General features: G+C 47.1%; 1 protein-coding gene across 1 annotated transcript; it reads left to right on the top strand.

Annotated features, from left to right (window-relative positions):
* The first annotated feature begins 6232 nt into the window (after nucleotides 1-6232).
* LOC307230841 (calcium-activated potassium channel subunit beta-2-like) lies at nucleotides 6233-14829 on the top strand. Its single transcript, XM_080001295.1, has 5 exons — nucleotides 6233-6382; nucleotides 11808-11930; nucleotides 13081-13251; nucleotides 13448-13637; nucleotides 14056-14829. Exons 1-5 carry the CDS (start codon nucleotides 6315-6317, stop codon nucleotides 14338-14340), a joined length of 837 nt encoding a protein of 278 aa, XP_079857421.1. The 5' UTR covers nucleotides 6233-6314; the 3' UTR covers nucleotides 14341-14829.
* Nucleotides 14830-17680: the final 2851 nt, after the last annotated feature.

The raw sequence follows: 17680 nt of genomic DNA, 5'->3' as shown, positions 1-17680 counted from the left end.
AGAGCACGCTTTACGAGGGCTCCCAAACCAGGTCTGTGTGACCCACATGTCACAAAAATGTCTTAGAAATACGAGTTTCACTTGCGTGATAAGGTATGAAAAAGGTGAAGGTTAAACAAGACGAGATCACTTCATTAATCCCGGGAGGGAGGGGGTGGAAGCCAAGGGTAAAGAAAATAAATAATAGCAATAAAATACATTTGAAATACAAAAAACACAAAATAAAAATAGATAAAAACAATTAATACATATCAAATGAGTAAAAGATTTAATAATCCAAAATAATCAATAATAATAATAAATAAAACAACCATGTACTATACATTTTTGACACGCGATATCTTGCGATCCAAATTTTGGAGATGGAAACGCCAACTAATTGGTCACCCGATTCTCCTATTCTTAGCTGCCTCCTTCCTCCGTCACCAGTGACCCCCCGGTCCTCCTCCTCTGGCGCAGACTAAACATCATTATCATCATGAACTAATCATTAACGTGAGCGCTGTGCTGGAGGGGAGGTGTGGTTCTCTGCCATTATCCAGTTCGCCCGTCTGTGCTGCAGAGCCTGTGTGCTGGGTACGGGACTATGACGGCAACGCAGAACACACACACACACACACACACACACACACACACACACACACACACACACACACACACACACACACACACACGCGCGCGGTCGCTCCCTCCTCTCCAACGCGTGGGCTCCCAGACTGGATAGGAAAAGTTACGACCACCGGCTGACTGAGCGCCCTGACCGCTCCTTGGGTGACCGACAGACCCGGCGGCTGCTTTTGTGAACTTGAGCTGCCCCCCCGTGCAGCCTTCCAGCCCTTCGCCTCCTCTCCCGCCTGCCCTGCTTCTCCCTCCTCCCGTTTCTCCACCCGCGACGGGACTGGGAAAAAAAGGAAAAAAAAGCACGCCGGCCGAGCTCCGAGCCCTGGGAACCCGTTGGCTGTGAGGTAAGGGACGGTGCAGGTAAGGACGGCTCCTGCGGGCGCAGAACGACCGGATGGAATACGGCGGGGTGCCCAAACAAGGGGTGGGACGCCACCGCTCCTTCATTTTGGAGTTGTTATTGGTGAAAAGACGTGGCCTTATGGAGCCTTTTCAAAGGACTGCCGTGGCGGGGTCTACTGTTTTAGCTCATGACCTTAATACTGGGTGTGTTTTGTACTGAAAATACTCGTCAGGTTTGGGGCATTGGGGCAGCGCCGTTCCTATGAGCGACACCTGGTCCGGTTTTAAAATAAATCATTATGACATATTTTGGCCCTAATGGATAAAAATCACAGTTCCAGAGCGCGGTTGTCCTTTGAAATCTGTCTCTCCGCGAGGTGACGCCGGCGCAACGTGGCCTTTTTGTAGTGGGACAACTTCCGCTGATAATGGGATGTTATTTTGAGGATGGCAATTGGGGTAAATGATACCGCAAAGACACAGTCTCTGCAGGAACCGTTCTGGGCCGACGTGGAAAGGCCGAATGAGCAGGTGGAGGCGTTCGTTGTCCACTCATCGCCGTTGCGCTTTTCACGGTAAAAAGGTGTTCACCAAATGGAATGACACGACCAGAATACCATGAGACCAAACAACACTGGATTGCCGAGAGATCGTAGTTGCAAAGTTTTACAAATCATCCATCATCTAAGTTTTTTCGGTCCTACGTCATCCCCCTCTTTGGGTGCCTTCACCTGCAGGCCGTGCTTTTGGCCACTTTGCAGTTTTTTGGTAAATTGTAGAGCGAGACAGGAAACGGGGGTAGAGAGAGGGAGAGACATGCAGCAAACGCCCGCGGGCTGGGTTTGAACCAGGGTTGCTACAGGTGTTTTGCAGTTATGGTATGTGTTCTCATCTGGCTGAGCCGCCACGATGCTGTTCTTTTGGCCACCATGAGCGGTAAAATGCGGCAATTAGAACAGGAGCGATATCAAAACCGGACACGGGGCCATCGAATCCATACCGATTGAGCTGAGGCCAGTTTTGGTTGTAACCGGCAATTGTCACGATAAAACTTTCTGGGACCAAATTTCCAAGCGGGGAGATTCTTTCACAGAGTCCGAGCTTGACTGCGGCGAAACAGACTGGAGCTGAGCGGAGGATGTACCGGATGAAGCGGCGCTGGGATAAAGGCCAGGGCTTTGTAGGGAGCTGCCTCCACCGTGGAACCGTCCTCGTCCGTCGCGCGTCATTGCAACCACAGGGCGTGCTTTGTTACGTCCATGACATCTACGGCAGAACCCGTGCTTTGCGGACTTCAAGCTCAGGCCACTTTTAGAGGAGCGTTGCACCCGGCGATGACACCTCGCTTCAGAACCGCTGACAGTTTATGGCATTTACCATCCAGCCGTCGACCACCGGCCGTGAAGCAGATTCCGAAATGAGCTCCCGCCCTCGCCAACGATCTCGCCTCATACAACACGCGTGTTCTGTTGTTCCTTTTGTTTTTTTTCCATCCCATAGCAGGGGGCGCACCGGCTCGGCGTAGGAGCCACCGAGTCCGGGCGGAAACGGAGACGGCAGCTGCCCGGGCTCAGCTCCCATTAACACTCAGTTGTAGCATTCGCAGCAGAGACGGACACGCGCTGCTACCTGTCGGGTCGTTCGTCGCCGTCGGCGACGCCTCGGTTTGCGCCGACATCAAACGGATGATTTGGTGGCCGTCGCCGCCGGCCGCAACTGTCGTCGGCTCTTTCGCACCGCGGCAAATCTGTCGCCGCTCGTTGACGGGATCGCACCTGCTGTGTCTCGGCGTTGGCAACCCTTGAACGTGTCCAAGCTCTTCAATCCTCAAATCCCCCTTTTGCAACCGGAAGCAACTTTGGCCAAACGTAAAGGAAAAGGCTGTTTTGTTGGGTCGCTAGCCCACGTTGGTGGTCCATACCTGGTGGCTTTTGCTGTCTACAGGATGCCAAAACGCCCCCGCCTTCATAGACGCCAGGCCGCGGGACCACTCGCCCGACAGCTTCCTGAGACGACGAAGACCGGGAGGCCGTGCCGTCCAAACTGGCCCCGGGTCCCTAACTCTACATTGCTCCGGCATTACCTCCGAGCCACGTTCCCGCTCTCTGGCTTTGAAATGCGCCCGAACAACTGTTTTCTAACCCCTCTTCACTGTCTGTTCTGGCTTCGGCCAATGGGCAAGAGCTTACTACAACATACATACACACACGCACGCACACACACACACACACACACACACACGCACAGTAACAAACGCTACACATACCAAAATGCATGCCATCCAAATGACCTTCCAGAACGAGAAGCATGACATCATAGCTCAGACACACAGACATTGCTCATTGTGTGTGTGTGTGTGTGTGTGTGTGTGTGTGTGTGTGTGTGTGTGTGTGTGTGTCTGCGTGTGCGCGCGCGCGTGTGTTTGAGTGTGTGTTTATGATCAGTGTGCATGTGTGTATTACAGCGTTAAATAGCGCCTGTGGTGTCATCATGCACGGCCATCTGATGGCCAGGCTTTCAACAGGTTTATGTATCAAACAGAGACAAGCAGCTCAGGGTTTTGTGACAGCGGCAGATGATATGAGTGTGTGTGTGTGTGTGTGCGTGTGTGTGTGTGTGTGTGTGTGTGCATGTGCGTGTGTGTGTGTGTGTGTGTGTGCCTGCACTTTTGGAGCTGTGCTAGTGTATGAAGATGCAGGAAGACCTCGTGCTGAACTGTGATCAGTATGGAAGCAATTATTATCACGATAATATTGAACGTATGATGTCAGACCCCGAAGACACTGTGACACACACATCTAACGACAAAGCGCCATTAAACTGTTGAAAGAAAGCAGAGATACTAAATTCAAGCGCTGGGAGTCCCTGCAGTGTAAACGGCTGTTTTAACACAATTAAAAGGGTCATTTTGAAAAGGTAGAATCACAATACCAGCAGTACTGCACCACGTGCCTCTGCCATTACGCTTAATTCCCACACCAGCTTTGTAGCTAGCTGGCCCCGGCGGGTCCCAAACCGCCCCCGCCCCTAACCCTCGGCTGTTCCCGCTTTGTGTGAACGGCCGCCATTCCATGGTGGTCCCAAATCCCCGGTGAGCCAAACCAATCAAGCGAACGTGTGGTATTCGCGTCTTTACCCTGCCCTGCCGCGAGTGTCCCTCGCTGGTGTTGCACTTGCACCTGACATGGAGGAGTCGCTCTACAATGAGGTTGAAGTTGGGGTTTAGGGTTTGGGTTGGGAAAGCCTTCGCCAGGGTGCACAAAATGAATGCCCGAGCTGTAAAGTTCGTAAAATCAACATTCAAACAGGCGCAGGCTACCGCCAAAGTGATGGTGTGTGGTTAGAAGTCAGACTTTTGAAACGCTCCTTGTTATAAAATTAGCATAAATATCACATGACTTTCCCGGTGCGGTGGCCATGGCCACGAGGTGCAGAGGCCCCCGAACACGACGCCGGTCCCACGCACATGGAGTCTAACACCATTCGCATCTATAGGTCATGGGAGGCCTGACCCGCATGTCTTTGCAAGTGAAAGGAAATTGGACGAGGTGACATGTACCAAAGTGCATACGTCTATCTAAATATATAGATATAAGCATCATATAGGGCCACTCTAGGGCTGCAACTTGCCTTCGCACCATAGTGTGGTGTGGATTTAAGGTTTGATTAATAATACTGCAGTGCTTAAATAACAAAGTCTAAAGGCTAATATATACTATACACACACACACACACACACACACACACACACACACACACACACACACCTCTATTCTCCAACACTCTAACCCACCCATACCCAAACAGCTGTTGATTTCAAAGCTCTGTCTACCATCATAAAGGTCAAGGACCGTGTCCCTCATACTGAAACCACAGTCGCCAGATGCCAGACACTCGTCCCGGGCAGACGACACTGTGTGTACTTAAGTTAGATCCCCGTTTGGTGCAGCTGTGATATGGGTAATACCGTGGAAAGCTGTTTTTTTTTTTCCCCAGGTAGTGTTTTCAAATCTCACTTCAAGTGCATTGAAGGCGTGAGAGCACTCGCGGCACACTTCACATCTGCAGCGAATTATGTGCTGTTGAGCTACTGTTTATACCAAGAGGCCTGGGTTTGAGGTGGTACACCTCAATGAGGCGCCGGCACCCGTGGCATCAACGTGGAACTCATCCTGTGACGGACACATCACTTGGGAACAAACTGGGATTGACAAAGCTGGTGACAGAGTGTCGCAGAGCTGTCTTCTGATATCGGCTGTCAGATTATCGGCTTGGTAGGACCCCAGAATCTTGAGAGGACCTCCTAATGTGACAAAGCGTAAGGCTTGTGCCGTAACTAGACGCCCTAGCTGACGTCGTGGAAAGTAAAAAGTTGTAACTTCTCTTGTTGAGTACATTTCTGCTATTATGGTACTGGTAATGGGGAGTATGACTTAACTTTGGCACTTGTACTTTCACTTGAGTTCTTTTGTAACAAAAAATTGTACTCCACTCCAAAGCAAAAATGTTATCCTCAATCTGTCTAGACTCTAGATAAATTAGCGGAAATCACGAGGACACAGGAAAACAATAATTCCAGCGACATGATTCTATGATTCCAGGCGTTCAGGTGTTTTGTGTGTTTGCACCGTCGCACACGGCTGTGCAGGCGGGGACCTCCAGGCATGCTGGGACACCGTGCCGCTCCCAAATGCACACCTCCACCCCGGTTTGTTTATCTTTCCCTGTCATTTCCCCCCTTATTATCCTTCCCTTCCATCTACCTCCTCCGCCCTCTCTGTTAAACACCCACTTAACACCCTCCTGCCCCTCCCACCACACCACCCCGGCATATGTATCCAGCCAGGCGCACTTAACACCGGCCAGACAAACCCAGGGGCAGGCGTGGACTGGGACCGTCAGCGCGTTTCCTCCCCCGGACCCATCGCCGACGCACTAATGGAGACGGAGCTGAGGGACCGCCAGGCGGAGGAAGCCGTTTGAGCTCACTTTTCTCCTCAACAGACGTTGAGCGTGGCGGTGCTTGAACGGTGGCACAGCGTGGCATTTGGACAATGACCCCCGTCCAACGGTCCCGGGCGACACCCTTCCATTTCTTTCTCACTCCCCGGTCGGAGTCGCTGGCAATTTGAATCGGGTTTTAAATCCAAACATTTTAGTCTCGAATGCCAATTTAACCGCCACCTTCTCTGCACAAAGTTCTGCGAGCAGCTAATACTTGCTGCTGCCGAGGGGTTGCTTCTTGGCTTTCTTTGAGGGGTGGCAAGTTCAGAGCCGACCGACTTGGCACGGCGTCGGTAGCTTAGCCGGGCGAAGACGAGGGGCCGAGCGGACGTGAGGATCGAGGCGCCATGTCCGGCGACAACTCCTCCCGCACTCTGACCGTCGACACCTGTCCCACTCCCCCGTCAGAGAACAGGTGAGCAGACGTTTTCCTCGGCATCCGTGCAGTTTTTACAGAGAAACACTCGACTGCGTCAGGCACTCAACCGGAGACGCAGCGGCTGGTGAACGCGCGGCATTGGCATGAAAACGACATAATTATTCAGTTATGGCGTTTTCATGATGCCTTTAACTGACAGTTACTGACTGGTTCTGTTTGTTGGTTGTTTGGCTGATTGTTTGATCATGTGAGTTTAAGCAACAAACTTGACGTCCTGAATTGTTATTGCATCAAAAGCGGGATCGACTCCACGCGGGGTTTCCTTTTTTCCATTTGACATGAAAGACTCGAAAGACATTCTTGGTAAACTGGCCTGTCGAAATGTGCTGTAATCCCATGATCAGTTCGCTAATCATTTTTGCAATATGCGAACAGATTATTGGTGTAACTTGCGAGTTGTCATGCTGAGAAAGAATATGAGAAGCAATTTAATATACATAACCATATTCCACCGTATTGGATGGAATGGGTTTTTCTGTGCTGAAAAGCTACAATCGATGAAGGAAACATGCAGCTACAATCATTGAAATGTCCACAACTGCTCCAAAATTTTGAATTTATAGAGATTGACATTTTTTGTTTTGTATATGCTAGTGTAGTACCCTATAAATGTTTTTCTTTGTATTTATATGACATGTATCTCATATAAACACAGTATGTGGTACATATGTATGTGTTAGTAATCTACTATCCAAAACCTATAGTCTAATGTTGTATAAAATTTTCATGAAAGGGGCTGTAATCATGTGATAAAACATACATCAGTGTCGCATGTTCATGTACATTATGCATGTATTTGTAGTTCTCCACGCTAAATACCATTACGATATTGAAGTGTGACGCTGCCACGTCTGCTCCCATCTGAAAACCAAGCAGCGACCAGCCACACAACACCTGCTGACGCGCTGTTACCGCCAGAGTAAATATTGGGTCTGGGAACATTACAGGATTCAGTCCATCACGGTGGATCTTTCCTGGTTCTATACTCCCAGCGAGATATATGTTGGAAAATACTGTGTGTGTGTGTGTGTGTGTGTGTGTGTGTGAGTTCAGCCGCAGCCATTTTGTGATGACTGTCTTTCCGCTATTTTGCACCTGCCTGCCGGGCAGGTGCAAACAGTGTTTTCCACAAAGCCCGAACCCTAACCCCGCCCCGAGCGAAGACTCCCGTCCTTTGTCTTTCATCTTGTCCCTGTGTGATCCCCGACTTTACCACCTGCCTCTCCGCAGGCTGTCTCTGACGACGGTCAAGTAATCCACACAGGGAACTGCACGTTAAATATGTTATTTTCCTGTGTACATTTGGGGGATTGTTTCCGGTTTGTCTCTCCGGTGCATTGACTCACCGTGCCGTGAAACAACCTTTATAGGTGATTCTAAAGGGCGCACACATGGACAGACTGAATCGCCTTTACTTCTAATGCCTACAACTGGCAAGTGCTGTGTGTGCGCGAGAGTGGATGTGATGTACATTGTGTGTAATCCAGTGTACCTCTGGTGTTATTTTGTCAATGTATATTTAGTTGGATGTTTTAGACTTGAGTTGGAAACGTGTGCATTGAGTATCAGTTATCCACCCTCTACAGATGGAAACCCAGCTTCAATGCCGTGTCAATACTTGAAAGTGCCGATGGGATCCTGGCCGGAAAATCTGTTGAAAAGTCTTCCCATCAGCGGTTTAGGGCAAAACACAGTCAAATGCTCGCACGCACGCACGCACGCACGCATGCACACACACACACACACCAAATGCTCCCACTCTCACACAGCTTCCATGGCAACCGCGAGTAACTGCCGCTTAGACACGCAAATAGTATCAACACCTGCCCTTTGACCGCGCCCCCTTCTTTGCCAGGCAAACATAACATTATACCCCCAGCCGGAAAACCATCTGTCCCCTTCAGGTCGCGCTGTACACGCTCCAGATGGCAGATGTATGGAATATATAGGAACTGTTTATGGGGTCAAAAAGTTTTACGTGAAGACAAAAGCCAGGTCTTGAACACAGCATCGTGTACATTGTGTCATTGACACCTTTGCACCAAAGGGAGGGAAACTTTGCTCCTCAAATGCCGTACATCCGTCAGCATGACTGAGAAGATTTCCAGGGAAGGGAATAATTCATATTTCAACATTTCTGCTTTGTACAGGCAGAAATAAAAACACATCATCAACCATTTCTAGGTTAAATCAACATGTTGGCTTGGGCTTATTTCTTATGCACAGTTATTGACTGGAAAAGGTCAGTGTGGCCCTACCGTCAGTCTCATCTTTGAAAATGTTTTCCATGTGTCCTGAAGGTCTTAAACTAAAAAGAGAATAATAGGAATCTGTGTGCGTGTGTGTGTGTGTGTGTGTGTGCGAGCACGTTTAGGTCAGTCTCAGGATGTGTGTTTGCCTGTATACCATTACATGTCCACATGCCCTTGCAGAAGTCTTCCAACCTGTTCGCAAGGAGGCCTCCCGTTTTGACACGTATGTAACACCTTCCACTGCTCATGCATGTGCACACATACAGACACGCACAGGCATGTGACAAGTAAACTCACACACATCCTAAATGCACATACGACTTTGGATATGCACATATATAGTGCAAGCACATACATAACGTTAGGATGTGAGAGTGCGTCGAGGCATAATTTTGGTTTCGGGCCTTTCCAGCCTTTTCTGCATACACAACTGCAAACTAAGCCCTGGCAGGAAAGCATTCTGACACATCTTTGAAGTTACCTGCAAGTCAGTCTGCCCACTTTCCACTACTGTTGTGGTGCTATTATTAGCACCACAGCAGTTTAGCACTTGTTGTGTAGTGCAACAATTTGGCGCTACACGACAACTGTTTCGAGATAGGCCTACTATACTGTCTGCAGTGTTTCAAAGATTCTTTCCATTCCGTTCAATTTGATTATTTTAAAAAGATAAGCAAACTTCTTAGAAAAACAACCAAAGTGGGTTTGGACCCTCAAACTCAACCAAAAGCCTCAATGGCTTGTGGGCTCCCAGCTAAGCGATGCGCTCATAGCCATGACTTCATGAATCTTCTGCTATACCCCTTCCCCACTGCACCGAAATCCCGGGAACACCTGCTAACCTCCGTGGGTGCGCACCCATGCTGCTTCTCCTGTACTGGGTAGAAGCAGCATGGGTCGTTCATGAACGATCCGATGCTTTTGAACGGCTCAAAATACCTTTTTTCAAAAGTTCACAGTTTTATGTCGCTGTTTGTTTAAGTCGCTGACACCTTTGCCTCTGATTTGTTCCCAATCACACTGGAACCATGACACGCCCCTTTTCCGGCGTGTTTGTGACATCGAACGTGGCGCACCAGAAAAAAACTGGCGATGGGAAAGGTGTCAATCGCCTTTTTTTACCGGGTTGAAGCCCTGGTCAACCCACTCATTTTGGTGTGAAAAGGGTATTAGGGGCCATACAAATGTAGGAGGCCTAACTCAATTTGGATGAATAACGACCTTATCTGAGAATGAGTTCGTCATCCGTTTTCACATCTATTAGCCCACGGTTTTGGGGTAGGCAAATAAAAGAAATACAAAATATATCAGTGATACCATATGTGTCTCATGGGGATGTTCATCTAACGCCCCAGTAAACCAACAATGTGTCTTATAATGAAGCATATCATCAGAGCAATAGAGCTTAAAGACACTGCCATTAAAAATGAATTCCAAATAGCTGCCAATGAGTGATTAGTACTGATGCAGGGACATTGATTGGTCGGGCTGCGTTGCTCCTCTGTTTCTTTTTGGGTTCTTTTTTAGCCTTGTCCTTTGGAAGGTGGGAGTTAAAAGAAAGAATTTCTTCAAGTATATGTTTGGGAATATCTTACATTATGACAAAAAGAGGGAGAGTCCTTGGAACCTTGGATGATGTCATTACGTAATTAAGTAAACAAGACTTTATTTGTTTGTCTTTTTATATGATGAGTTAATTGCAGATTCCGATAGTTTCAACAATAATATAATTCTGAGATATATTACCCTGATATGTATCTGCATATGTATGTATGTATGTATGTATGTATGTATGTACATTAAATTGTTCATTCACCATTTTATGTATTCAGATTTAATATGAGGTTATGGTAAATATCAATAGCGTCCCCCAAAGATGGGGCTTGATATTTTTCATTTTTCATCTTCTATATCGACAAGCAAGTGAGTAACTCATTATTATAGCTGATCTTGCAGCCTTTTGCAATGTGTATATGGCAGCCAAAAAGTAGGCCCATATGGAACTGGTGGAACTAAGCGGGTCACTGGGCAGGTCCTTATGATATTTGTGGTGGTTATTAGGGTATCCATTGGGCATGTCAGTGCAGTGCCAGCGGAGGGAGTGAAGGACTATGGCGGTGCATATATACTGTACATGGGATGGTGGTAGGCTGAGCCTGGATCGAATTCAACCAAACATTCCCCTTAAGTGAGAGGACGGGTGTCCGAAGTGATTTGACTGGGTCCTCTGTATGTAACCGAGGCCTCTGAAAAGTATTGCCGCGGCCTCGGTTCCTCTCTGCCTTCTCCTACTTCTTTCACCGCTGCTAATATTCATAAGGCAGATCACAAAATGTCAAAAATTATGTCAAACGAGAGTTTCTCAGTTTTTACGATTAAATGTGTCGTAATGACAGATTTTTGGTGAATGGAAACTCTTTACGCAGCATTTTGGTCGTTTTGTCAAATCAATACAATTAACGGCAGATACAGAACAAAAAAAGAGGAAAACATGAAACAGCTCAGCATCAAAAAGAAATAGGCCTTGCTGTGTCCAGTAACAGAGAAGGGCAGTGTGATGAAAGGTAGAGAGAAGAGGGAGATGAAAGAGGGAAATGGATGAAAGAGAATGGTTGAGATGGACAGGAAGGGAGGGAAGGAAGAGAGGAGGAGAGGGACAGTGCTGCTAAGTGGAAAAAGGGGAGGCCGGATCAGGAGCATGGCGGTCAGGACTTTAGACTTTAGACAATAGGTTCTGCCATAGTCGTTCTATCTCAACTGGACATATTTCTATCACACAATTGTTTTAGTCTTTTTTAGTCAATTTATCGTCAGATGATTTTGCTTGAGGTATTTCTTCTTTGTTTTTCCCTCTTTTTCAGAGCTCAGAGAATTAGCCCACAGAGAAACACTGTAGACATTGATTTTAAAAAGTCATTTTTATTTCAATGTTTATTCATTTATTATTGTATTTAACTTACTATAGACTTTGTTTTATCGGTTTGTATTCATGTTGTCAAATTTTTCTTTTATTTATCTGATATTCTCTTTGTGTTTCCTGCCTTTTGTCTGTGAAGCACTTTATGACAGTGTGTTAGTGTGATATTGTGCACTACATATAAGGATTTACTTACTTCATTTACTGATTACCGTGTCTGTCGGGTTAGCAGGTGGTGCCAGCAGCCTGGTGGGAGCACCTCCGGCAGCAACGGGGGGCTACGACTACCACGGTCCACAGAGAAAATGTTCATGTGGGCAGGAAGTAAGGCGGCCCAGGCAGGAAGTGACCGGCGGTACGGCAGGTTCCTCTACATATTGACATTTTAAATCGAATGGGGTTGTAGAATACATTGGGTCCCTTAAATTCCCCTGATTGTGCAAATATCTTCTCTAAACCAGCCCAGTAAGAGACTTCTAGCTCGTATGTGCCATTTGTCAAAGTCACTGCATATGAATTGGGAGTCCTCTATCTCAGAAGTTCTGTGGTACAAACTGTATCACCATTAACATTTTGCATTTGTTGGCAAAAACGTAACTTTGCACTAGGCGCCTCAAAAATAAAAAAAGAAAAATCTGACAGAGACAATCTTAAATTTTTATCATCCCGTTCAAATTGTAATACACCAAATTGCCACTTGCAGTGCAGTAGATGAAGGGAGTGTAATTATGCTTTCTGAATGTAAAATTCAATACCGGCATCAGGTAATACAAAAATATGATTTATAATAAAAAGACCCAATGAAAACACGAGCCAGTCATCAATTGATAGTGGATAGACTGTATATCTCACATGAATTGATTTGACATCTGTAAGAGATTGATCTTTGATGTGACCAGTGACAATTTTTCAGATAAATGCCATCAAAGCTACTTGGTCGGACGTAACATTATTTGTATTATTCTGCACACCAGTGTAATACCCGCAGATGTGCTTCCACAAAAGAGCAATCTGTCATATTTAGAGTTTGAGGGGCAAATTCACAAAAGGATTGCACGGCTTTTTAGGCAACTTAACCGGCACAAATTACAGAAAAAGCGAGCGTCTTATTCACAAAGCACCCACAGACGGGGAAATGCATTGCTGACTGTGCTGCCACTCAAAGTGTTTAAAAAAATAAAAATTGTAAATACTGCTACCCTACGGCTAATAGCCACACACACAATTAAAATTGAAATTATTACTGTTGGCAGAGAGTTGGTGAAAACGCTAAGACGGCACAGATAGCGGGCCCAATTGATGGTGCTATTAGCGGCTGCAATCCATTCTTTGTTAATTCGCCCCAGAGTTGGTTATTCTCCCATGCAACTGGGCTGACTAGCAATCGCGGAGGGTAATATTTCTCAAAGAAAAAACACACTAGCTAGGTCACAATCGGCCGAGTCAGCGTAATCATGGTGTGCTGGGAGAGGTTAACATCAGATTTAAAGTCAAACATGTCCCAGGTCCATCTACCAGAAGATCCGGGAGTGCGAGTTGCTGGACAAGAGGAGGACAGTCACGGCCCTGAGGGCGGGGGAGGACAGGGCCATCCTGCTGGGTCTCAGCATGGTGCTGCTCTCCGTCATGATGTACTTTGTGCTGGGAATCACCATACTGCGCTCCTACTCGGACAGGTAGTCCAGCCGCAGATGAAGTCACTGCTGTACAGATGGTACATATTGAACGCAACATATTGAAGAGTTTGTAAAAACACGAGTAAGCATGCGGCAGAATGACGAAAAAGGCTGGCGGGTACATGTTAATGACGTTGAACAGATCGACTCAATCGCTCCCTTTTTTGAGTAGGTCTCTGTCTTTTGTTCTCACCAGTGTTTGGACGGAGGAGTCAAGCTGCACGATCCTCAACTCCACCATTGTGCGGGACGTAAACTGCTCGTACAGCTGTGGAGCAGAATGCTGGAAAAGTTCCCGCTACCCCTGTCTCCAGGTCTATGTCAGCCTCAACTCCTCGGGAAAGGTGGTGAGACTATCCCACAACGAGGAGGACAGAAACCCTGAGGTACGAACAACTGTTGAATGACTGACTTACTGTAGAAAGGATGGGCATCACATTGTCAAGGTTACTTAGATCTAAGGGCCCAATTTATCTAAAGTTAAAACAAAACAAAACATGAAGTTTCAGCACTGTCTAAATGACAACATTGACCATGGTCATGTGGCTCACGGCTCATTAAGCAAAGGGGGGACATAGTCAATTTTAATTGTCAAGCTACACAACATTACCCTCTGATGCCACGGAACACTACTTGAAAGAACTAGCATGAAGATACTATATTCACATTCAACTATCATCTGAGTTTTAGGGGGATCATTTTTATATTTTATTTCATCACGACCAAGAGCGTTCCTGTTCTGATCACTAAACTCACAAATGTTACTGACCTTACCTGTATCTCTATCCCGCTCTTCGACTTTAGTGTTTCTACGTTCCAAAGTGTCAAAAGGAGTACCCAGTGATGCGCGTGATGGTTCAGAACATCTCCGAGCGTCTCAGGTCTCAGCATAGGATCCCCTGTTTCGTGGATCCTACAGACCATGCGGGCAGCGCCATCTTGACTCAGATCTACGGCCCGGTCGCGGTCTTTCACTCCCTCTTCTGGCCCACCTGCACCCTGATTGGTGGAACCATTATTATCGCCATGGTGAAGCTCACCCAGTACCTGTCCATCATGTGCGAGCAGCTGAGCCGTATCAAGAGGTGATGAGGTGGCCCAGATGTCCCACTTCAAATGGGAATCTGAGTTTTCTGCACCGGGGAAAGTGGGACGGCGACCGCTGCATAGTTGCAGCAGCCTCACGATGCCAAGCCTAAAAAGACAGGGGGTGGTGTGTCCATCCCTGCGCTGTACCTACCACAACAGGACCCGCAAGACGCAAAAGCCCTGCCAAAATACTGTCTTAGGCTTTCCTTGGTTTCATTGAGATACCACATAGTACACCTGTCATTTGTAGTTATGAATCTGCAAGAGCTGTATTTTAAGGTTGGCCAATGAGTGTTTCATGGTGATCCAGCTGTCTTATGGGCATGGACATGTGCTATTATGTTTGAACAAACTATGGTCTGATGGTAAGAAACTTAAATGGCAGTTGGCGTTTACAAGAGTTGCCATTGAAATGAATTTACAGTTGTCAATGAAGTCCCTGCTGAATGATTGAGAAAAACTTGTGCGTAAAAGAGTCTGATGCATAAGTACAGCTTTTTGCTGACAATGTGAAAATTCATTCTATGTGAAGTTCATGCAAAGTTGGGGTGGCCTGAGATATGTTTGAATGCTTATGTGTTTAAATGCTAAAAGAAAACAATGAAAGCATATTTCATGTATTTATTAAAGCATGTCATGCAGAACCCAATGCCCCCTTGAATAAAACAATTCCACAGAAATAACATCAATCACAAATCATGAACTACAACCAAAAGCTTTGTTTGTCTGTCGCTGCAAATGTCCATGTTCTTAATGGACGATGGTTTCTAATCGCAACACCAAACAAGTGCAGAATACCAAACTTTTGCGTCACCATATCCTCTAAAATATACTAAAATGCAGAAAATCAAAGGGGGGACAATTACAAGATACAAGGCAGGTGTGACTGGGCCAGGTAGCTGGCTGGCAGTTAAACAAGCCATTCAATAGTTTACCCACAGACACACGCACACACACCTCATTAGTGTCCCCTTTCATCGCACCCTTAAGTTGGCAACCTTAAGTGGCAGCAGTTCCAGCCTAGAGCTAGCAAGCTGCTTGCAGCCTGCTGACGTGAGAACCCTCTGTCGACAGCGTGAGAGAGCTTTGTTTTTTTTTCTTTTCTCAATGTGCCCGTCAATGTAAAGGTTAAATGACAACAACAAGGACCACTTCATGTCCGTGCACGAGACATGTGTGCGTGAGCAACGTGTGTCAGGGTAAAACCGTGTATTCTCACATCACAGTACAGTATATCCCACTGTGTCAGGTGTCCAGTATCTAAATAGGGTTTGGAGGAGGTCAAAAGCCTCACTCAGCGGCCGTCTCCATGAGCCGCCTGTCCTGTTGGAGGGATCCCCGTCAGGGTACGACGAAAGTGTTTGATCCAGCGTCCAAGTACAAAGGAAGAACAAAAGAGAGCGAATAAAAGACCCTGGAGACCCCCAAGGTTGCACACCCGTAATGACCTCCATCGAGTCCGGGTTCAATGTCGTTCTCAACTCCAAGCTGTACTTATACTACTAACTACAATGTGTTTTTCCGGTGAAACAGTTATTAGTTGAATGATTTGTAATAGGTATACATCATCCCGACAGTCGGATGACACCACGCCCTGCCTCAATTTACACTACAATGATACAAATTGGAAAATAATAATCCCACAGGAGGAGAAAAGTGATAAAGACTGGACGCTATTTGTTTATCCATTCTGGGGTGCTGCATTCCTTCAGGATGAATCTCCAGCGCGCACCGCTGGCCAGACGTGGCACGACAAAGCCCAAATCACATCAACACCCACGTTAACCTGCGCACCACACATCACATCAATAACTACAACCTACAGACAGAGTCCAATCCTGTTCCCTGGGGACCTGAACTGGTGAGACCGGTCAAGGCAGAGCGCTTGGCATAAACAAAGAAGAACAGGGTTCCTCAGGGACACCACGCTTCATCCACCTCCAACAAGGCGGCGACACTAAATAACCACCTGGCAGCTCAGACGCCACTTGGCCATTTGTGATGAGTCCGTGGAGCGCACCGAAACGGGCGACGGCGACGTTTGCAAAGGGACGTCTTTGTGAGAACCCGAAAGGAAATACCTTCACTGAGCACTCGACAGACGTCTTCCAATTATGTGCGAACTTGACCGTTTGAGTGCTAATGCTCCAATGCTGACTTTACCCACGCCACCTGCAAAAGGTGCTCGTGAACGACAATTCCACCGTCGCCCCATTGTTTTGAGCCCTTTTTTCCTCAAGCCATTGCCACGATTCAAACTGGCGGTCGACCCTATTGGTTGGAGCAGGGGGGTGCCGGGGATCGAGGTGGTGACGTCGCTGTGCTCTGACCTCATACATCACCCTCGTCCTCTCCTTTGCTTTTATATTTCTATCTTCTCCGCTCCAGATGTGCCTCTAATCACAATTACGTTGTGGAACACACGCATGCGCACACACTCACACACGCGCACACACACACACACCCAGACACACACACACACACACACACCCAGACACACACACACACACACACCCAGACACACACACACAAACACACACACACACACACACACACAAACACACACTATTAATCAGCCGCAGAGTTGATGAGATTGCTTTCAATCACCTCCTATTTTTGTTCACCCGTAAACTAGCGCTTCAACTATCCCGTAAATCGCCAGCTATTATACACACACACACACACACACACACACACACACACACACACACACACACACACACACACACACACACACAATCAGCAGCTTAAAGGGGATGCTTGAAAATGGAAAAAATTGCAGCCAATGCAGCTGGCGTGGCAGCAACAGTCGGGGCACACCCTGAGTCAGCTCCCACTATTTGTCACCGACAAACGATATGCCTGTACACTCATGCCCTCACACACATACACACACACACACACACACACACACACACACACACACACACACACACACACACACACACACAAACTTGTAGACACATGCACACCTACACACCAGTTCCCACTGATTACAACGCTCTGTCTCTCATTTAAAGGACAAGGAGAAAACAGAGTGACAGCCACGTCATTCTGTTTCTTTTTGGTACCTCCTCCTTCTTTGTGTGTGTGTGTGTGTGTGTGTGTGTGTGTGTGTGTGTGTGTGTGTGTATAATAGCTGGCGATTTGCCTTACGGGATAGTTGAAGCGCTAGTTCACGGGTGAACAAGAATAGGAGGTGATTGAAAGCAATCTCATCAACTCTGCGGTGATTAATAGTACAGAGTATTGATCGGACCCTCGAGGATCCTCCATTATATAATTCTACAAGGCAGCCTCAAGATGTCTATCTGGCAGACCATCTTTCTTTAGCTCTTAA

This window comes from Zeus faber, assembly GCF_960531495.2.
Source record: "Zeus faber genome assembly, chromosome: 1".
Lineage (NCBI taxonomy): Eukaryota > Metazoa > Chordata > Actinopteri > Zeiformes > Zeidae > Zeus > Zeus faber.
This window is presented reverse-complemented; position numbering and strand designations above follow the sequence as displayed.